Genomic DNA, 24097 nt, shown 5'->3' on the forward strand with positions numbered 1-24097 from the left:
TTATTTAGTATAAGCTAAAATATAAATTAATTCAAATGTGTTAAATTACATATTATTTTAAATTTGCTCCTGCAACAGCTTGTCATCTGGCAGGCTACCGGTTGGATCATGCCGATCTAAACAAACAAATTCTACAATTTAACAAGGGTTAAGAAAGGGTACATTTAGTTTTACATAATTTTTAAGCTCACTAACTTTTGAAATGATGTGTTTACTCATTCACAGACAATCACATCTTCACACATTTTTTTTTCCAGATCCAGTATATGAGAAATTACAGAAGTGTGACCTTTTTTTGGATACTTCTAATTCCTTCAAGACATTTCCAACAGTCCACGATGCAGTTACATTTGCACAGTGCAACATGAATAGATCTGCTAGTATCAGGGTGTGATTTTGATAAAATGACAATCCTCAAAGAAGAAACAGGACTGTAAGTGCTGTAAGTGGTGCTGATTAGCAGTAAAGCAAGATACTCAATTCAAGTGGAGTTACATAAAGAGAATATTCAAAATATTCAACTGGCCCAGTCTATGGAGTGTGAAAAATGTTCTAGCATTGGAGACAAAATAGAAGCAAAATCTGAAGCTTACATTTCAGTACTCTTGTAACAAGAAAATGTTAGTCAAGGTAGTAACTTAGGATAACAAGTTTTGTATGCTCACAAAGCTTGTTTAGATTGCTGAACTCATTCTCACTCATTGGAAAATGTATCAAGCTTTAAGAATATGGATGTGCGTACAACACGAAAGAAAGCATTACCTGGACTATAACAGTTCATATTTCAAGGTCATATGAACTCCATAGTGTATCTACAGATTAAGTACTTTGTCTACATGAAGACTGTATGTTAATTATACCATGTATTAACATTCTTAGTGATAACCTACATAATTATATTATGCAGGTGCCCGATAATACCTAAGAGGAATTTGGTTTATGTGAACAAGAAAACGATTTAATAATGTCAAAATTTAAAGTTTTCACAGTGTTTTTAGTAATATGATGACTTTTGGGTTGTCAGCCGTGTCAGTTGAGCTGGGGAATAAACCGTCAATGTTTTGAGAACTATGCTGTTCTCATCCTCAGGGCACTGCTGCGGCTGTAGAAGCAGGTCGCAACTAATGTGATTGCTCGAGCCTTGTGTAGGAAAACAATTTTTGGCAAACTAAACTTCACAACAATAGTATGTATGATCTGAGCTTTCAAGGCAACTAAGTATAAATAATTCTTCTTGGGCTACTAGACGTGTAAGGTGGTTTAATGGAGAATACCTGAGGGTGATGACGAAGATGGTTCTCGAAATGTTGTGTTTTCTTCATTAAACCACCTTACACAGCTGGTAGCCTGAGAAGAATTTATTATAATTGAATATTATCATCTACAAACTACTCTTTGAAACGAGATAACTGGTTTGTGGTCTGCTCATTTACTTTTCCATATCGCCAGTTTTCATTATTCCAAAGGGATACAAAGTCATACCCATAGAGGAAAATTAAACACGTTTGGGAAATTCATAGGATGCCTACTACCATTAAATACTTCTATATGCATGCAAATGGTAACATTTTATCAATTGCTGACTTGGCAGTACTGTAATTCACTATCTAATGTTGTTAGCCATAACCTCAAAAATTCACAAAATCAAGCTAACTGTAATTTTTAACACACAAAAAAATTGTAGTTTTTTATAACCATGCTAAATTACATACAAAAGTTTCAAAGAGAAAAGTAAATGCAGAACTTATATCATTCTACACAAAAAATATCTGAATGAAGGTTGCATAGCTTCAGGATCCATAATTTGAGGAAGTTAGCATTGCTTCCATTTCATAAATTCACATATTTGCAATATTAGAAACGTTGTTAAGGATTTAAAATGTTCAAATATGGAATGACACCTAATGGCATAATATTCATACTAAGTCTTATGGACAAAAACATAAACAACAAATTAATATTTTATGGTCTGTATAATAAAGCAGTCACATGAAACAGCAGAACTTTGTACAGTTAAAGAGTAAAATAAATGTGTAACATGATGTGGGGAAATTTTATGTTGTGCAAATGTTACACTTCTGGAAAATGTGCTAAAAATTTTCATGTATTGCACTGCACTATTGCAGAATAGATCATGAAAGATCACCTTGATAGACTTCAGAAAATACATTTTTTCATGGGAAAGAAGAAACTCAGAAAGTTTCTAGCACAAAAGTGTTAAAAAAAGGATGTGACTAAAATATAACAGCAGTTAAGAGGAAGTGGAAAAAAAAGTTACCTGTCATTATTATTGATAAGATGAAGTGCTCAGCACACAATGACTGATCCTATGTTCAATGTCCCTCATATTTTATGTGCATCATTGTTAAGTGTTCTGTACTAAACATTTTTACTGTTTTGCCCCAAATATTTGTATTTGAACAATAATTTATGAATAAATATTTAAATTTGTTTCAAATAAATGCTGTGCATTTATAATATAAAGAGGTAATAGTTTTTTAGTATGATCTCCAGTTCTTATATACCATATATTCAGCTCAATTCTGAAATTTGTGACGATGGCGCATTGTTGAAGTAAACTGTTTTTTGGATATTATCCATCATCCAATACTAAATAAAATCAATAAAAACCATGATGTATCGGATATGGGAGTCTATCTCCGCCTTCAGGTAAAACCTACTCTGTTGGGCCCAATCGATAGAGCTATGCCCTATCTCTGGTCTGGAACCCTTTTGACAAGAATTTTATGTCCAATTCTTCTGACAGTCATCATATGGTATATCAGAAGGCACAATCAATGGCTCAGAAGGTGGTTGCCATGATAACACCTTCACTTTCACATTAAATAAAAAATGTTATTCTACAAACATTCCAAATATAAGCTAGGGCAGTCAAAAGACATCAACAGCTTCACTGCTGTGACAACCTCAAATCTAATATAAATAAATGTTTATAGAGCATGGTATAAAAGTCTGTTACACCACAAACAATCCTCAAATTCTCTAAATTAATTATTTCACATATATACTTAGCTTCTGAATTTCTACTGATGAAAGTTCACCACAGTTGCATTTAAATTAAGAACTGAATGGAAAAACTTGCACATGTTAGTCATAAAAAAATACCAAAACAAGAGTCTTCTTTGATAACACAAAACATGTTCTCTGTCACCCTGTTGTGTATAAAAATGAGGCTACAAAGAACTTGAATACAGCAAATTTACAATTTGAAATAATTCAGTGTTCTGATGAAGTCCAAAGCCAATACATAATCAAAAACCAGTCCCTTATGAGTAAACAACATACATTTTGATGGGCATGGGTTCAAATCTTGGCTAAAGGACCTGATATCCTGTCTGGTTTTCCTCAGTTCCTCCAGGCATATACTGGTAGAGTACAGTGCGTCTACCTGAAAGGTTACACGTTTGTAACATCCCAGCAACCGACAGGAACTGACCCATAACCAAGCACAATATTTTCCTGATACGAGTGAAGTATCGGTCCATTAAAACAATAAAATCAACTTACCTAAGTTGTAAGAGGTGCTGAAAACGATGTCCCTGAACACGTTCTTTGTACCACTTAAACGCGTTGAAATTCGCCGCTTCGTCTGCTGACGATTTTTGTGGAAAGCGTATCAATGATTTGGTGTGTTCTAACCTTGCCCTTCTTTCGTCTAGTTTTTCCTCGGTAAGAATACGGATGTATGTCATGCTTCCAACTGTGACCCTGGGAAAATTACGACGAAATTGTCTCCACTATCTAGCAGAACCGCATTTCACATACGATGTTCAACACTGCATCGAACCATATCCACTCACATTATTCAATACTAAACACAGTGTCGGACAACTACACTGAGAGCTGGGCGAAGTCATACAGTTCCCGCCAGGAACCGCGAACAGGGTTCCGTTAACCATATCAGCGATTGCACGTATTAGGATACGAACATCATTAAATAACCCACAATAAACAAACACTTCAAAATACTCATAAAAATTGGAAATGATTTAACAACTGTCTACTGTATTCACAACAGTGTTGGATATGAATGCCACTTATAAATACTTCTCCATTTATACCAACATACATCTGACTAACCCTTCAAATATAATCCTACTAGGCAGTGGAATATCTCAGCCTGGGATGAAAACAGTGCAACACGAAAATTCCCAAACTCTTGCTCTTCACAATCTTTTCAGAATTTAAATATCCTCGTCATTCACTATGCTCCATAACCTATTAGACTACACCTATACAAATTTCACTGATTAATTACATTCATACTTTTCAGTAATGTTTACAAAATTATGGCAAGTCCATATTTCAAAAAATATATATATAAATAAAAAAGCCCTCTAAATACTGTATGAAGATTGAATTATTGAAGAAGAAATTATAAACATTTTCAGTATTGTTAAATTACTTAACAACACACTGTGGAGATTGATGGTCATATGAACACACAACAAAAATTGACCCTCTGAAGCCAAAGTTTGTACAAATAAAGTTTAAGAATTCAGTCTATACCTCAAAGAATACACAACACCTCACCACTATAAAGATCACTTGGTTAATGCTGTTTAAGGAAATAATCCCTGTTTACACTAAAAATCATACATAACCGATTAATATAAAACACCGAGTTACAGACTGTTAAAGCAAATGGTACATATAAGCCTTGTTGCCACTGAATTAAACAAATTGACTCCACATATCTGACAAAATTTAATGACAAATCAAAAGGCAACTCAGTTTTATAACAGGAAAATACGTGGTTAGAAATTTGGCATGGAACATCAAAGAGAAAAGGAACCAACTATTCTGTCACATATGATTTATTTTCCTTTCTTTGGCAATGAAAACATAGACAAGGATAATGTTTCACTATGCCCAACTACTCGGTAAGAGTATATCTGAACCTTTGGACTTATTTCCACTAAATGGGTCATAAGACATTCTACTTTTAAATCCACAAACAATAACAGGATTATTATGTTACCTTTATCAAAACTAATTTTGACATAAATGGAAAATACATGTTGCCATCTGCTTGAGCTATTTATGACCACAATATACTCTCCAGTATAAAGCATCATAAACAACACTGACATTTCCAGTAAAAGTGAATAAATTTCAACCTCTTTACACAATCTTACAATAAGAATAAAACACATGGTTCAGTGGGTCTTCATAATGTCATACTGTTATGAATATTAGAACCAACTCCACAAACTAATGATGTTCTAGCATTTGGTATATTAAGATTTTACTTTTACTGGCGTATGTTCTTAGACTCTAGTAATAATTACTCTCAAGATTCAATGTCTTGTCTGGCTGAAAGTTTCTCACTGCACATATGAATCAAAGTCACAGATTATATAAATGTTTATTTCAGATAAAAACTAATTTTGGTCTTCTTAAAAGAACACTAAAATTATGAACTTTGAAAATTTGCAACCACAATACCATCTTGAAAGGTGTCATATTGCTGTCTCAATATGTTACAAAGACATACCAACATCTGTAATTTGCCTTGTATCAAATATTGTTCAATAACTATGATAGGGGCAGAGGTTTTTCCCTTAACCTCTGTGTCCAGACCAGCTCTGGGGCCAACCCAGCCTATCTAATGGGTACCAGGGTCATTTCCTGGGGGGTAAAGCACAGCTGGGGCATGATACTAACCACTCACCCCCTTCTCATGCCAAGGTTAAGAATGAGTAGGAGATATACCTCCTCTCCCCTAAGTGCCAACATTGGCATTTGAAGAGATGGCTTTACTTTACTTTTACTGCAAGCAAATTAGCTATTTCCTGTTTCAAACTGAACAATCTAGTACATAATATAAAATCATTATCAGTTACTTTATATTTAATTGCTAATCCTCTGTAAGATACCTAACGGCACCTTTACATTCTACTGTACAGATTTAAAACCAGTGGCATACAGCAAATGGATGAATTCTGCTACTACACAGGAAAATATAAATGCATGAAACACAAGAATCAATTCTACAAACAGGTGTGGATTAATTAATAATTTGATTTTATGACTTACTGCTTTTGGTCCCACCTTACCATGTTACTCCAACAGATTTCACTTACATGATACAACACTTGCACAAATAAATACTGAGACACAAACAAGTATATCACACATTCAGTTAAAAAATCTTTGGTAAAAACTATTGTGAAATGTACATTCATATTCATATGTTATCACCATAATTCATTTTGGGTACTAGGATTTCAATCTTTCTACATTTCACACAATCTCCATATTTCTATCTAATTTACAAGTTAACCCACTGTTTCTTGTTTGACTGTATGGTCTCACCTGCAACCTTGTACTGAAATAGTCAGAATAATAGTTGTTAGAAAACCAAATTTCATAAAAATACTTTGGTACAAAACAAAATTATATTCAGTCAAATCTTTAAGATATAAACATCTGGATCAATAAAGGGTGGCAATCCTTTTTCAAGTGGGAACAAGTACTCAGTAGATAAAATATTCACCAAACCTTTGATGAATGAACCAAAAGTAACCAAAATTCACTAAGCATTCATGTGTCCAGGCTAACTTAACAAAACAAAAGTAACAAAATCCCCTTTTTTAACAGATCTTGAACTTAATGTCTCTACACTGGCAATTCCATGGGTATATCATATAGAAAGCTGCCCGAAATCAAAACTAGTACATCAGTACAGCAAATTACTTTACATGCGCTATCCATTTAAATACATCAAACTCATTTTCCTGGTTCTGAACAGGGGTGTGCTGCAGGAGGCTTATGTGAACCCTTTGTTAATTTTAGGTTAATTGTCTAAGCCCTTTGTTATCAACAGAGAAATTACTGCCTTTATTCTAAATTACTTAATTTAATTAAATTATTATTACAAAGATATTGATGTATTCAGTAGCAAGTTGCCTTTGTATATAAATGTCCTCTACTCTCATAATTTTTTGATAATCTATTTATTTTGCTATATTTATTATTGTGTTCTTTTCTTGTACTGTATCTGTAATTGGCCTTCTGTCAAACTGAAATGAATTGAATATCAGATTATACAGGTGATAATACAAGTATCAAAATACTGATACACATCTACAATCATGTATTAATATATCTTACCCATCCCTACCTCCAAATGCCAAAATGAAAACAAAACAAAAAATGAAATAGTTTGGTGATGTGAGCCCCCTGTTAACAAATGAGCAACACACCCCCGATTCAGACTTAATTAAAACCTACAATGATACATTTCCTATAACATACAAGACAGATTCCTTTTAATGTTATGCATTACAACAATTACTGAATGTTGAAGATATAAGTTCTATACCAAAGGAAGCACTTGGAGCACTGCACAATCATCACATCAGAAAGAATAAAAATGATCACGATATGCCACTGCTGGATACTTTTCATCACATTCATTGTAACGTAATAATAAATGTTTCCATTTCTTCTTTCACTTAAATTTAACTTCCCATTTCAATTATACAGTATGCACTATAGGAGATGGTTGTCTTCTGGGTTGCAGCACTGTGCAGTCTGGTAGAAGTTTAGAAGGATTTGAGCTTTTCACAGTGGTGAGCCCATAGATAGCTGTCTTCAGGTCCTTCATGCCTCCATCATTGGAGTAATTGTCCTGATGATGGAGGCAGCAAGAAATGTTGGTCAACTTTTACCAGACTACATGGTGCTACTATCCAGAAGACAGTCAGTCATCTTTGTACTCACGGCCATGAGAACCTCAAATCCTACTTAGTATGGAATATAGTGTATGACACAAGCTACTGAAAAAGTGTCATTAAACAAACTATAAAATAAATAAAAATAGTATAAAACGCTCCAATTTCTAACATGATTGAGGACAAATCTTTTTAATTTAAATCTAATATTCAGCTCAACTACTATATATATTATGGACCATAGCACAATCATGTCAGTGCAGCTTTATTTCCATGCTGAAAACTGGAAGCTTCACATACATGAAGATTGTTGTCTTCTGGGTTGTTGCGCTGTGTAGTCAGGTAATGTCTACCAACGTTTCAGAGGTCACGCTGCCTCCGTCATCAGGGCAGTGGACATCGACCAGACTACACGGCACAATAACCCAGAAGACGGCAATCTTCAGACTCACCGCTGTGAAAACCATAAATCTTTATACACATGTACTGTATGTTGTACTTTAGACTGTCCATACAATATATATATAATTTTTTTTAAACATAGGATTCAGGTTAATGTCACAACAGACATTTTCGCTTATATATTCAACCACTTGTTCCTCATCCAATTGCACCTGATGCCCAGTCAAGCGCACAGTATATATTCACCACATAAATTTAATTTATTTATATACATGTAACATTTATTCATTCAGTTCTGTACAAAAAGTAAGGAATGTGGTAAAAGAGTGAGATGTTGAATAAAATTACAAAATAGCAGCAAGTGGCAACTAAGATGCGTAACAAATTTTACAAGTCACCTACAAATAAAGCAAACAATTTTAAAATTTTACCTTCAACATATTCATTCAAAGCTTAATTAATGCCAACATATGAATAAAATATAAAATGCAGTATAATTAACATTTTATTTAATGCAGGATCAAAGATTAGAATAAATTAAATCTTTCATATCCTGGGGTTAAGCATGGTAAAATTAAAACCAAAAAGGACTTTCAAATTGTTCATGACATCAATTTTCCTTAATTCTGTGCACCTTCATTTATTTTTGCAATGACAAAGAACAGGATAGGGACCAGTAGCAGGGTCTTGTGAAAATGGTAATGAACCTTCAGGTTCCATAAAATGTTGCAAATTTCTTGAATGGGTGAGTGACCGTTGGCTTCTCCGGAAGGACTCAGCTCCATGGAGTAAGTATGTATGACAATTTTCTTCAGCAAAACCACGTCTAATATTAACACAGGTTGAAATGTGAGTTTGGACAAATGTTGGTCACCGTTAACACTTTCAACAAATCAAACACCCAGAAAAACAATGCAATTCTAAAATTATAGCCTTTTTATGAATATTTTTATGTATTTGCATTTGCATGAAAAGGCTTACTACTATCTCTGGTGCATTTAGCCGAAACATTTGTAAATAAAATCTCACAAATTACAAAAGTAAAGGGTTATATGCAGAAGTATAAAATTACAAACATTATACAAATCCACACACACAGTATTGCATTTGTCGGTTAAAGTCGGAAAGTCGATCTGCTCCAAAGCTTAGTTATGGAAAGATCAGTATATTCTTAACACCTATTTGCCTGAAACCTTTCAAACAAGTTTCAACTCCTTTCTTGGTAGCAATAAAGTGACTGGATATGTTACAGCAGTGATTTTTATACTAGATACTACTTAAGACTGACCACTTTAGGTCAAAATGTTGATTGGACAATCAGAAATTCTGAATGTTTTTATTTATCTGCCTACTGGAAAATAAAAAATAAATGTCATGATCACTTTCATACAATTTTCCCTAACCAGTGTTAACAAAATTATACAAGAAAAAATAGCAGCCCTTAAGACTCTACTGCACTCACAAAAGTGAAATTTTCATACCTAAGTGTTCTAATTTCATTTGGTTCCAAATTTCAAAGAAACTACAGACTCTGAAACATTACTTGTTTTATTAATGAAGTTCTTAAGTTGCTTACTATAAAACATGCCTCTCATAACCTCCAATATCATTTGCAAAGCCATCAACTTCAGCAGACATTGAGGTTATGGTGTAATGTGTACCAGCTACACCTCTGAAATCTCTTTTTTTATGCAGATGAAAAAAATGGTTTATCTTTGGAGAGAGAGAGAGCACAATGCAAAAAGACAGAAGAATACATCTTCCTTTTCTAGTGTTTCGTATGTAACAATGCAAAAGATACTGACCGGTTGAAAAAATCAAAGACACTTTTGTTTCACCTTTGATGTACCTGACCTGTAGCTCATGTCATATGAATTTTCTACTGTTCCTTTTGGTATTTCAATATTTTTGCTTCTATGGCTGAACTTTAGCAGACTGCACATAACACAGACACACAAAGCCACAAGATCAACTGTGAACTCAATACAATGCCAACACACAGTTGATCAAACCACAGCAGTATGAAAAACAAACAGTATTATGCATAATAAATAGTGACAGAAAAAATACATTGGGGGGAAAGGGGGCACATTAGTTATTTATACATTAAATTTCAACCAACATCTGTTTATCCATAATGTCATATTCCAAATTTATGGACTGGAAGGTGGGGTCTAGTAATTCTGACTGTCAGTTAAATTGCATAGTTGTTTTTATGATGCCACTAGGAATACCATTAAATATATTAGTAATATTAACTGGTTACCTACAATGACACAAGGTTCATTAAAAAAGTGTAAAGAGATAATTAAATGCAAAAAAACAGAATCGTCATAGCAAGTCATCTTCAGTTTTAATGGACATCAGACGGTGCCCATTCAATCCAAAATCTGTTAAATCGAGGTCCGTTAAATCAAAGGTTTACTATATTAGAATTACATGGAGTGTTCACTGAAATGGGGGATTATGGTGCTGGAAGCATTAAATACCACACTTTGGTAGCAAACATATTAATGCAAAACCAACAAAATTCTTAGTTGTCATTTGGTAACTTGATTCAATCAATGCACACACATCACTCACAGAAAGCCTGTATCATCGTTTACAATTCACACTTACACAAGACCAAATCACAATTTTAACAATGACACATAATTCTCTAATACTCTACAACTGAAGGTTAAATGGGATTTAATATACAGATTCATACAGGGTATGAAAACTCGAAATGCAAGTGTTAAACCAGAGAAATGAATTATTATCATATATGTACGTAATAAAAAATTGAAGAAATATTAACACACCCACATGGAAACATACTGTCAGGTATAAACATGTAACAAAGATTTGAAAACTATGCTTAAGATGAACATGAATCTGATTAATTACATACTTCTTACAATCATTTTCAAACACCATTATTTGTCAATTGCGACTAGTTCAAATTTAATACACTACAGAATCAAATGTACTTCACAAATGAAAGCATCATTAATCCATGTATAAAATACTGCCCCAACTCAAAACTGAAAATGGATATAACACTAATACCAATTTTAAAATTCTTTTAGTCACACTCATTGCTTACATCAGGCATTAGTAAATTTTATAGTAAGACCTAGTGTCCACACTTATAGGTGGTACCAAACAAAGAAACTTTCTTTTTAGTAAACTCAACCAACTGTGAAAAACTATCTTTGAACAACAATATGTAAAAGTAGTAAATTTAGGTGGAAAATAATGAATCCAACCAAGCCCACTGTTGTACAACACACGACTCTCCATAGTTGTAATGTCTCATTCAGATATATACAAATTTATACACTTCACCTCCAGGTTTTGAAAAGCAGTACAGAAGTGTTCATATCTAACCAACATTGAATTCAACAAAGATAATATATAGCATTAAGTTTTACAGCAAATAAATTAGGGTTAACAAATTACAGACTTAAGAACATGTGTCCCAATTACGTTCAGAGTAATAACTGTTGCACAAAGTTCTGAATCAAACTATACTGTGGTTAGTAAGGAAAATAGTTAAGGAATACAATCCAACAAATGACACTAGGACAAAGGAGAGCCATGGAGCACAACACCGAAGACAACAACCTCAGATACAAACAGGCGATCCAACTGGTATGGCTGTAATACCACGCATGCTATTAACCTCAGTAAGAGCAGCAGACTATGGCCAGCCGAGAAGAGTATCAACATGTCGAAACTGCTGTATGACGACCAAGGATGAAATGTTCTGGGCATATACCATATTCCATGTGAATGTTCTAAGGTGTATGTTGATGAACAGATGGGACGCACCACAAAAGGCAGATTCAAAGGACATAGTTCTCACATATGCCTTCACCAACCAGACAAATCCAATGTAGCAGAACACAATACAGAAAGAAACCAGAGAATACATGTTAAAATGAAGATAGGTTACCCTATTAAGATGAGCCTGAAACCCGTCACGAACAGCTCCACTGATGCCCAAAGTTCAGCAACATTCAGTCAGAACAACACCAGATGGGTCATTCCAGCTTGGCTTTCCAGATGCAGTAACACGTTTGCACCATCAAGCTGATGTACAAATATGAGTTTACTCTTGACTCTACCCATTATCCTTCCATCCTTTACGTGACAACTGTTCTTGAAGAAGGCGGAGCCTCAACGGATCTGTATAAACAGCATGTACACTTGATATCATGCTTTGGCGACGAAGACAGTCTCCAAAATACTGGACTTCTACTCAGAACTAAAGCACGTGATCACAAAAGATTTTATTACGAGGCGCGTCCTCAAAGTAAGTTTCCCACTCGTCCCACAGCTAGCAAACCTTATATTGAGCGAAGCGACTGTGCGTACGTGATAGAGCAATGACGTAGCATGGCACATGCACTAACGGTACTTCCCGCGTTCTCACAGTAGCATCGTTGCAGCTGTTGAAGATGGAGGTTCTTATTCCAGCTCCCGCCGACTGTGAAGTGCAGTCAGTGATAACGCTAGGCCGCACACGGCTCGACGGACAGCAAGTCTCCTGCAGGAGTTCAGCTGGGAGGTGTTTAATCATTCACCCTACAGCCCGGACCTCGCTCCCAGTGATTTCCATCTTTTCCTACACCTCAAGAAATTCCTGTCCGGTCAGCGTCAGCGTTTTGAGAATGACAGAGAAGCGGAGATGGTTGTCACACAGTGGTTCCAATCCCAGGCGGCAGACTTCTACGACACAGGTATTCAAAAGTTGGTCCCACGGTATGACAAATGTCTCAATTCCGGTGGCGAATATGTTGAAAAATAGCTGGACACTTGCTGTATCTGTTGCAATAAATATTTCCATGAAATTGTGTTTTGTTTCTGTAAACGGCCCCAGGGAAACTTACTTTGAGGACGCGCCTCGTATAATGTATCGAACTACTGATGACATGTGACATCTTATAAGAGATGGATGACCATGAACAAGAATCAGAAAAGATGAAATAATTACCAGGACTCAGAATAGTTTTTGTTCATGAGGATGGCACCATTGAAGAAATTGAATGATTCGACAACCAGTCCTGCAAGAAGGTAAAAGATACTGAACACAAGAAAAGAAGCAATAGACAGGGACAGGAGAGAGAAAAATAAAATAAATAAATAATAACATAGCATGTAAATATCCATCTCACAGACTTCAACAAAACTGTCCTGCTACAGTGGTGCTTAATGTAAAACTGATTTATAGTGCATGCTTTATTTTTCAGTTTGCATATACTTAAGTTCAATGCAAGGATACGTATACAGTATAAATGACCTACCAGTAACATTTAAATGAGTATCTTGAATTTTTGATACTCAAAACTATTAAATTTATTGCCAGGATGTGATGTCTCTGCTTACCTTATGATTTTATACCAGCAGAGCTTCTTTAAAGTTTAAATATACAGTAAAAAAAACTGTGAGAAAGGTTCATTACAAATAGTATTATGAAACTAATTACTCTGTCCACAAGATAAGCAAGTGATGAATAAACTGTTCTAAGTACTTTATTTAACCAATATATTAGACAAAAGTTGTGATGAACAATGATGACTGAAAAATAAAGTGTTGCATTAAATTTACTAATAAAAATAAGTTCTAGGGTCAACATCTTTATATCACCACTAGTACTTTGCAGGAAAAATTAATTTCACTGCATAAAAGTTGGTAGGGCAAGAATATCAATACAATTCATGTGTGTTGCATAATGTAATAAATGTTTCCATTCATGAAGTAAAAGTTTACATAGAATAATTTGTATTACTTATGGTATGATAAGTAATACAAATTTGGATGGCTCACATGGCAACTTACCTTCTTAGGTTGGAAGTAATCTTATGTTTAGGTAAATACAGCGTTTGTTCTGTCACCAAATTCCAGCACGTGCTGTAACATTTTCACCAAATTTCCACATGCAGGTGATATGTCAATGCTAGAAACGAGAGCTACAACAGATTTCTACTTTAATTTAACACAGTATTGCATTAATTGTAAAATGTGTAAAAAATAAGATGAACGTTATCAGTAAATGTACTCTCTAGTGCTAGATAGCTGAAAGAGATAATATAAGAACCAGATGTAATAATATTGTGATCAGCTAAATGAGAAGTGACTAGAGATATCCCACATCTGCGTGTAAATATATGTTAAAATTATACAAAAATAATGTAGCCACACATGATTACATCACGTCACACATGCACACCACAAGTGTAAGGGCCTGCACGAACATTTTGGGCACGTTCTACCTCAGCTCGGATGTCTTCCAAAGTCCTATAGATCACACGGAACCCAGGACGGGCCGACGGCTTACGGTTCCAGCACAGCTTCATCAGTTCATACAATGATTTTGGTGTATTTTCTGGACACTGAAGTACATTACCTTCTTTGATGTATTTCACAACTTCCTCATGTGTCATACCATAATATGGCTGCAAAGCAAAGGAGAATATCTCCCACAGACACACACCAAAGGCCCACACGTCCGATTCCACCGTATATTTGTTATACAAGATGCTTTCAAGGGGCATCCAGCGCACAGGAATAGCATCATGGTCATCTCCTTTGTAATAGTCTTGCAGGTAGATCTTCTGTGACAAGCCAAAATCAGCAATTTTTACCACCATGTTATCATCGATAAGACAATTCCGGGTGGCCAGATCACGATGCACAAACTTACGATCTGAGAGATACACCATGCCTGCAGCCACTTGCCATGCCACATTCACCAGATCCAAGTGAGTAAGTTGCACATCTTTGAACATTTCACCATCCCCTTCAGAACTGCGCACAATATAGTTGCTGGGCGAACAAGAGCGCAAGAACTCATTGAGGTCGCCACGACCCATGTATTCAAAAAGCAAACACATCGGTCGACCAATGGCACACACACCCAAGAGTTTCACAATGTTAGGATGGTCAAATTCTGCCAACAAACAAGCCTCTCTCTCAAAATCTACCTGCAGATCTTCTGATGCCTCATCCTTCAGCATCTTCACCGCTACCAAAGTAAATTCTTCCCCTTTGACTAGACCTGGAGCTTTTGCCTAAAAACACACAGTTCACAATCTAAACATACTTAAAACATTCGGAGACAAAAAATAAAAATCACAACTCTATCAACGTACCTGAAAAACACGTCCGAAGGCACCCTGACCAAGGTCGCGAATATAGATTATATCATTTCTTGGGAACTCCAGTTTCTCTAATTTTGGATTTAGTTGTGCTCCTGTTCTGTGATAAGCCATATTGCTTGGTAATTTGTCCAAGTCAATGTTTACTTCCTGCACAAAGTAAAACAAGGTCTTAACCAACGCAGTCAGATTGTTACATACAAATGAAAATGAGACAAAATGCCTGACTATGAATACAATATTGGCATATATTTACGAACACAAAAAATAAAACCTTCATACAGTTCTCACAAACATCAAAGCTGCCATTACATAGAAGAGTCAAAAAAATTATGACGTCCAACATGTATTTATCTCACATAATACAGTCTATTGCACCGCATGATCAATAATTAACTAATATGCTTTCTTCCTATCACAAATGTTATCTACAAAAGTTTAGGCATTCAAGACAAACCTCTCGTGTTGCAGTAGGATTATATCCCATTCGATGTTTGTACACGCGATGACAAAGCAGGAAAAGCAGAAGTATCATAACAAGACCAGCAAGTCCTACCGCTGACAAGATTAGGATGAACTTCGGAGTGAAAAATGCCTCCATTGTTAAGTCTTTCACTCCAATGTAATCAGTTTCATCTGAATCTGTCACATTTTCTGAAAAGAAAACACTTTACTGTTGCGAGATAAACCATTTCCTCTATCTCAATAATTTTACTGGCCTGTTAGGTCAGTGACGTGACGTAATCTGTTTCTGAAGTGAGACGAATCAAGTGGCAGATTACAGAACTTCCACTAACAAGGTCATGACAATGGAGAAAATTTATATGGATTATTAAAGAGAGAGAAAATTGTGCAAATCTGCGTACTACTGCACCTATTTGCTCAAGTCCTGCCATAAATTTTTATGACAACATATTTTGGAAGTATGAGTCCATCTTCAGGTCTTCAGCTATTTTCACAAACGACATCACTTTCAATGAGAGACAATCATTATCACTAGGTCCTCCAATTGAAATTTCTGTCAGGTATGCATCTTTCATTCATATATTGAGAAAATGTTGAAGATTTATTAACAAAAATCAAAACATATCACATATTAATTCTGTATTATCATGAAGTTTAAATTCCCACCACAGCAAGGTTTTTCTCTTTGTCACAATATCCAGAATGGCTCTGAAAACAGCCTGCCTCCTGCTCAATATGTTCCAGGGCTCTTTCACTGGTACAGAATCTCAAATCTCACAAGATTTTATTACGTGAGATTTGACATTCACTTGGTGGCAAGCATGAAGATGGCTGTCTTCTGGGTTGTTGGGCAGTTCGGTCTGGCAGAAGTTTACCGTCGTTTCAGAAGTGTTAACTCGACCATCAGGGTAATGTTGGAGGCAGCAAGCACCTATGAAACAATGGTAAACTTCTACCAGACTACTTGACCACGACTCACCGTAGACCAACAACGGCAATCAGACCAGTGGATATAAAAGCGAAGTGATCAATTTAATACACCAACTCCTGTGCAATCATTGACCAGTGAGGTGTTATATAAATATGGTTTTGTAAAATACATGCCTTTATGCCCCGTTAAAAACCATAATCTTTTTTTGATTTGTATTATATGAATTAATTTGTTTTGCCACTGATGACCTCTTGAGGTCAAAACACGTTTGACATTAGTGTCCTTTAAAGTGTAAACAGTTTTTGTTTGTATACATACTTCATATTCCAATACGCTACATGGTATGCATGGTTTTAAGATTATGCATTACTACCATTGCAAGAGTAATCATATACACCTTTACACATTTATTACATAAAATTTTGAACACAGTACACTTCACGTATCTACTATTAATACTACAACAGCGCTTACCACAGATGGGTATATCACAGCGCTGCCATCGCACTGTGGGATCCATGGTGTAACACCAAGGAGAGGGTTCTTCACCACCCGCATTACGACAGAAATTCTCTGCATTCTGCACCTCAGGGAAAACATCTGGAGGGCGGTAATGCGAGTGAGGTAATTGGGAGTTCCAATGTTGACATGGTAACCCTTGTTTCGTTCTGTTAACTGTCCCCTGATAGAAACGACCTCGCCCTTTTACGCAATCATCTGCACAAAAGAGTTCAATTTTCTTAAAAACACTGCTTTCATGTTTTTTAAAATAATTTTTCTGGCAGTAGGAAGTCACATACCAGGTTTCTCGCAAAGACGATCTTTGACATACTTTCGTCCCCCAAAACCAGTAGCAATAGTAATGCTTGTAATACATAATAAAAGCAATAGCAGCAGGAGGAGGATCAGTAGTATTATACTACAACTAACTAATAATTAACTCCATAATATCTCTTTCTTGTCTAGTTATTATTCAGCTATTCAAGAAATATCCCGCTTTTGTAGAACTATCATTCCATTACTTGTAAAAAAGATGAAAACTAAAGTTGTCCCAGTATATGCCATGTAGGCGCTTGGGGGGGGGCCTCGGCACTAAAACGGGGTGAGTGGTAAGTATCACACCTCAGCTGCACTTTATCCCAGGTAAAGGACCCCGGTACCTATTACTCCTGTTTCCAAAAGGGGTCTCTTGCCTTCAGGTATTCCAAACAAAATATTATATTTGCTTTTCTCAATTCTTCCATACGAGCTACACGTCCAACCTATTGTGGAATATTAACAGATGAAGCTCCTCAGCGGTTAATGACATCTTTAATATAGTTTGGTGAATGATATAGCTCATCATTATGTAACCTTCTCTGTGATTATCTTACTTTGTCAGATCCGAATATTTACTTCTGCACATTTTCTCATGCACACTTATGTCTTTTGGATGAAATCATACAAAACACTGGGTAAAACTATATTTTACTCTTCAGATTGGAGACATGGAAATAAAATATTCTGAAATAAACAACAGCAAGAATTCTCAAATTTGACCTCTTCTTAACATGTTCATAAAGGTATTTTTGATTTCTTTTTGACAATCTGAAATACCTAAACTTTTTGTTATATTTTCAAAGAATTTGTTACCTATTACTACATTATGATCCCATCCTGTAACACAGATAAACACACATTCCAGTTGCTTTATTTCTATACCTACTTCCTTACTATCACATAAGGGCGAGTGCATTTTTGTTTACAGCAGGGATTCTCAACTTTTTTCACTGTTGTACCACTAATTCTAATTTAACACATTAAATGTACCACTAACCAAACACGTTCAGGGAAAACTTATTTATGTTAATACTATCTTTTGATTTTAGTACTTAGTTTGTGTACCACCAGTGGTATGCATACCATAGGTTGAGAAATGCTGGTTTATGGTATTAACGCCTGAGACTTGAAAACATATTCTTCATTTCAAGTTCAGTTATTTTATAAAGTGCATGATGACAGTGTAGGATAGATATATAATTAGAATTTGCAAGAATCTGCAAAAAATTAAAACTTAATTTACATACAAGTTCCTTTGATAAGCAAAAGTAAATATTCTGCCATCATCAGCTAACCAAGGAACCAAAGCATATATCCGCAAAGAAAACGCAGTTCACCAGTAAAGGTAGTGTGCAGAGTGCATTCAAATTTCTCCAATAAAAACTCGGGTATTTACAATCAGAGAAGAAATACATACATGTCACTTCCTCCATCTTCATTTCTGTCAGCTTAGCGTGAGAACAGGCAGGGGGGTTTGAACCTCGGAAGCTTGGGAGCAATTCACAGTCTGGTAGGTGAAAGTGGCCACGTGACTTGAAAAAAATACCACGCTGCTTGTTATCTTCGATAAGTGCCCAATCATTATAACAGAATAACTGTCGCACAGCCACACAATCCTCTGCACACAGTGGCAGCCCCACTGGGTACCCATTTCGCAACTGGCATTGCGGAAATGCGTAAGTACACAGAAGTTTCTGCTCAACATACATAAAAACATAATGAGATGCAAATAGTGACAGGGTATCGGAAACATAGGAATAAACCCTTATTAAAATTCTAGATTAGCTAAGAGATTATTAGTTTCTCGACTTCTCCATTTAGTCAGTCAAAAGCATAATTATAAACAAGTGTTTCCCAAATTTTTGTTATGTCTGTGGCACAAGTTTTTATATTTCTGAAACTGGTGGCACACAAAGGTGTGATAGGGATGTGAAGCACACACCTCAACCCCATTAACAGGTGTCGGGGGTGGTCACGTGAGACCTTTTGGCAAACACTTATTTATATGTTATATAGTCAGTTCAAAAATTAAATTAGCCACACATATTATGCTGCTTCAAAAACTGAAATACTATGTCACGTATGTTTTATTAACCTACTGACATAACACATTCTTCTGCTAAAAGTTTGTAAATATACGACCGTTTAGAAAAACTGACAACTCTATTTACATCACCACACTCACAGGGGTTTTGAAACTGTTTCATTTCATCTCAAACTTTCAATTTACATACAGAATGAGATTTGTGAATTTTTAATACCTCAGCAGCACTACGACAAGGCTCTTTCAACCCCACTACCATCTCTGCCCAGAGCCCAGCTGTGATCTGTTCATTCTCCCAGCCACCAGTATTTTCGTGTGAAATGTTGAACCAAACCAGACCTGTCCCATTCAAATAATGCTTGCAGATCCTTCCGTTGTATGGCGCACAGTAACCAGGTGGAGGCAACTGTCCTGTCTCACCTGCGAAAATAACGTCACAACCTAAAGTGCTACCTACAAATAATATGTACCACATGACAAAATTCTCTGACTCAAAAGTTAAAATAAGTCCATAAAACATAAACACCATTCCCATATCACATAAACAGAATGAACATAAAATTAATGGCGTTCTGGATGGTCCACCCAATCTTATTCAGTTGTCCCTTAAAATGGCATATATAGATATTGTAGTGGACTTACAGACTGAGACGGTGTGCCACCCTGCAGTAACACCAGTGATGCTACATACAACACATTCTGAAAGATTCCCAGCTAATCTACAGCGACAAACAGCATTATCTGTCAACACCATTTCAGAAACACCTCAAATCACAATAATCATTCTGGAAATTATTTGAAAGTCTGAAGTACCATCTCTGGTGCATATACAAGTGCAAGATGGTGTGGCACAGAGTAAGTCGAAAGTTGGGTGTCTAAGTGATAGGCAAGACGAAGTCAGCGGAGATTAGTTACAGAACCACGCATTACAATGTAGAAGAGATCATTCTTACCCAGATAATAAGAACTGTAAATTGTGAAACATCAGACATTAATCCACTAAATAATCAACTGTACTGATAACAGTGTGAAATAATCCATTTTAAGAACCCACTTCATAATCACTGATTATATCACAATACGTTTGAATTAAACTTGACGGCAAACCTGTGACTGGACCTAACGTGAGGATGGCACAGTCTCCTTTACCTTTAACCAGGTGGAGCAGAATCATATAATGAGAGAAAATAGTACGAATTGGATTGGTGGATCTCACAGTTTCATCTCACTTCAAGCAGAATGCAAGTGGGCTTCAGTTAACACCATGAAGCCGGTAGAGATATTCAAGACGACGCATATCCTCACAGAAACCCTTTATACTGCAGTTTGGATTGCTAAATATTACTCAAAAATAACTTAATTAAGAAATAAAATCTTCTCACCTTCACACTCAATTCCTATGGAAACCGAAAAATACAAACCAATTCTATACTAACCTTCCAGAGAATTTGCTTGATGTAGCGTGGCAAGGAAAAATATGTAAGGTCCCAAATGTGAATAATAACCTACATTGAGTTTTAATCCAAGAATCCTTCTATACAGTAGAGTCCCAATTATTCAACCTTCAGTTATCTGACTTGCCATCCAAATACCCATTACCATTTCTTAAAAAATAAACTCTTTCACTTACAAATTCACATTAAGTTAAATGCTATTTTTGTAAGTTTTTTATATGATGCAGTATTGTATTTTCTTAATAATTTAACAATATTGTAAACTTAGTTATAAACTGTTCTTTCGTCTTCCACGTCATCCAGTATTTTTTATTATCCAACAATCCATCAGTCCCTTTAAGTCAGCTAATTGGAATTCTACCATATTCTTCATTAACATAAGTTCACTGTGAAAGTAAATGGATAACCCAAAATTTAATTTTATCACGCTGACCACATATTACAAGTACAACACTAAAATATATCTTCTTATAAAATATCAAAACAAAAGAATTGTTAGATGAGAGTACACTACCATAATAAAGCAAAAAGGAACACAACTTCAGCTGGCATATAACAAAATGTCTCACCTGTCTGAGCCGAGATATGCTTTATTACTGCTGTGCCCCAGAGAAGATACCACAGGATCAGAGCCATGTCTGACCACATACAAACGTGCAGATTTTATTCTCATCGTATGCTTAACTGATAGATCTTTGCTGCAATGAGCTTGTACAGCAAAATCCAGGACAAGATTGTCATACTCGGCAACTAAAATTAAACATAGAGATAGTTTTGTTAATTTATATCTAAGAATTCTCAAAATAAAACCTTCAAAGTGTACAGTTTGCAGCACTGCCAACATCTGACAAACAAAGCTAAATGACTCATCATCAGAGCTGGAAATTAGGATGTACACTCTGTACAACAAAAACCAAGCACATAAAAATGTCTACATCTAAAACTGGAAACGATGTAAGCATACAGCTGACATAATCCAATCATTCTTCACTTCCATGTACAGAGTGTGGCAACATTCATTCACCACTGTTAAAGATAAACTGGTCAACCATAACCATAGTTTATTAAAATATACTCAAAGTAATGTGAATTGAAAGACAAGTGTTTTCCATTATGGAGGAAAATTATAACAAAGTTACTTTATTAAAGTAATAGCTGTCAGATGTCATCCACCAAAATTGATGCACTCGATTCATAACATATTACATGCAATAACATGGCCGGTGATACGGCATTAATTTCTTCAGAAACTGATTATTTAAGTCCGCTAGACGCATTATAACACTTTGCTTTTCAAGTAGTCCCATTAAAAGAAATGACAAGCCGACAGATCGGGAAAAGAGGCTGGCCAAGTAACGTCCCCACAGCGAGAAATTATTTAATGTTCAAACAGTCCTTAAAGTGTTGTGTAATTACTGTTTGTCTGTGCTGCATTGGTGAGGCAAGAAGTGTGACAGAAGGAGGTATTTCCTTTATTAATATGTGACTTGCTGTTCATTGTCTGTTCTGTAATCGATTCTGGCTGCAAAAGACAAACTTTACAAGTGTTGTTTCTCAAAGTATACCATTTACTTATACAATATATGAATTAGTATGTTAGTCTTAGAAAGGGCTGTTTTCAAGATAAATTTCTCTTTCAGTATATTCTTTGATGCATGTATTTTAAGACAGTACTCAGGACCAAATCATATTACATATAATAACACTGCCCTATACAGCTATTTTGCCTGAATATACGGTTCAAAGTGGTGGATTGATCTTACGATGGAAAAAAGTTATGACAATAGTGACTGTTCAAATTCATACAAGAAGATTGCTGTCTTCTGGGTTGTTGCGCCGTGTAGTATGGTAGATGATTACCAACGTTTTAGAGGTCCTTGCTACTGTAGTACAAATGATCACAAATAACAGAATAAAATTTTCTCAGGCAATCAGCCATGTCAATTGGTTACACGAAGATACCAATGTTTTGGCAACCATCTCTGATGATGAGGACTGAGACGATACCTGAAACATTGGTATCTTCATGTAACCCATCTGGTGCAGCTGACTGTCCAAGAGGATTTTAGTCACTGCAAAAGCTTCAAATCATATATCACAACTGACAGCTAAACAAAATTATATTCAAAGTTTTACTCAAAAATTCAGGGTGTTATGACAGAATTTCTTGACACCTTGGCAAACATAAGACTCGGATCTGTCGATCCCTGGGGTAAGTTACAAAAGTCTATATTGCAGCTAGCAAATGTAACATAAATCTCCAAAACAGCAAATTATATTTAGTCGCCATAATTGTTCTGTACTTGCAATAAACTTTAAAAGCGTACAAAGACAGACTACAGTACACCATTTTCCACAAATTTACAATATTATACAAATGGTATTGATCTAATTGATACTATCTAACCTCACCCTTATTTGCCTCATTTTCACTTGCCTGAAATTACTGATGAAAACTGTTCCAAATGCTAAGAAAATTCAAATGGATATATCCTTCATTAATAATAAATACCTATAAAATTAATAATAAACAGAAGTCAGGCACCCAAAGAGTCATGATTTTCAAAAATTTATGTGATGTACAAATTCACAACAAAACTGTAATCTAACAAACATCTCCGATAAAGATAAATAAAACAATTCCAAATACACAATTGTCTCCACTCATTCTTGTCCCAACGACCACTTTAATGTAAAGAAAGAACTATATGCTGAAAAATTAGTAAATAAACCAGCATATATCATGGGATAAAACCCGCTTCATAAAACGATTTCACACTTACATAACACAGTTTATCTTCTTTTATAAATCCAACTACTGAATTGTGAAACCACGATACAATTTATTCATAATTAATAACGGGAAATATAAAAATACATAGTTTTAGACATTTTACATTATTCCTGCCTTAACTCCCATATCGGAATTAGTCAACAATAATTATAGTACAGAAACAACCTTAAGATGCCTCTGCGAATGGCGCGGAATAAAAAGCAACATAAACCAGTGTATTGGTATTATCTGTGGTCCAAAAACCAGAAAACCACTGATAATACCAAAACGCAAAAAGACGCCATTATGCGTTTAATCCAAGGTTCCTTGTACTTTTGTGCCAGATTTCGTACACAATAAAGAT

General features: G+C 35.4%; 3 protein-coding genes across 5 annotated transcripts in view; 1 reads left to right on the forward strand and 2 right to left on the reverse strand.

Moving 5' to 3' along the window:
- Prestin (solute carrier family 26 member prestin) overlaps positions 1 to 2462 on the forward strand; it is a 29233-nt gene extending 26771 nt beyond the window's left edge. The window contains exon 14 of the mRNA XM_087354486.1: positions 258 to 2462. Coding sequence (XP_087210612.1) covers positions 258 to 394 — 137 coding nt within the window. The 3' untranslated portion in view covers positions 395 to 2462. The remainder of the gene's footprint in view (positions 1 to 257) is intronic.
- Positions 1 to 4052, reverse strand: part of CRMP (Collapsin Response Mediator Protein) — a 118376-nt gene extending 114324 nt beyond the window's left edge. Inside the window, exon 1 of one of the 3 annotated variants that reach the window (XM_087354483.1) lies at positions 3529 to 4052. In XM_087354483.1, coding sequence (XP_087210609.1) covers positions 3529 to 3713 — 185 coding nt within the window. In that variant the 5' untranslated portion in view covers positions 3714 to 4052. The remainder of the gene's footprint in view (positions 1 to 3528) is intronic. The other 2 variants (XM_087354484.1, XM_087354482.1) reach the window with 2 other exon arrangements.
- A 768-nt stretch (positions 4053 to 4820) lies between these two features.
- Nrk (Neurospecific receptor kinase) lies at positions 4821 to 23967 on the reverse strand. The gene is made up of 8 exons (XM_022083427.2): positions 23744 to 23967; positions 21530 to 21710; positions 19724 to 19926; positions 18880 to 19156; positions 17118 to 17360; positions 15705 to 15901; positions 15242 to 15397; positions 4821 to 15160 (listed from the first exon to the last, which is right to left on the reverse strand). Exons 2-8 carry the CDS (start codon positions 21606 to 21608, stop codon positions 14306 to 14308), a joined length of 2010 nt encoding a protein of 669 aa, XP_021939119.2. The 5' UTR covers positions 21609 to 21710; positions 23744 to 23967; the 3' UTR covers positions 4821 to 14305.
- Positions 23968 to 24097: the final 130 nt, after the last annotated feature.

This window comes from Zootermopsis nevadensis, unplaced genomic scaffold, assembly GCF_977971745.1.
Source record: "Zootermopsis nevadensis isolate Lab colony 2312 unplaced genomic scaffold, Znev_1.0 Znev_ptg000023l, whole genome shotgun sequence".
NCBI lineage: Eukaryota > Metazoa > Arthropoda > Insecta > Blattodea > Termopsidae > Zootermopsis > Zootermopsis nevadensis.

What these genes read in the sequence shown, in the direction of transcription:
- Nrk (XM_022083427.2), bottom strand. Translation starts at nt 21,608, where the DNA reads ATGTGGTCAGACATGGCTCTGATCCTGTGGTATCTTCTCTGGGGCACA. An exon ending in ATCCTACTGCAACACGAGAG is followed by an intron (nt 15,398 to 15,704) that starts GTTTGTCTTGAA and finishes TACTTTGTGCAG; the next exon opens with GAAGTAAACATTGACTTGGA. An exon ending in CCTTCGGACGTGTTTTTCAG is followed by an intron (nt 15,161 to 15,241) that starts GTACGTTGATAG and finishes GTGTGTTTTTAG; the next exon opens with GCAAAAGCTCCAGGTCTAGT.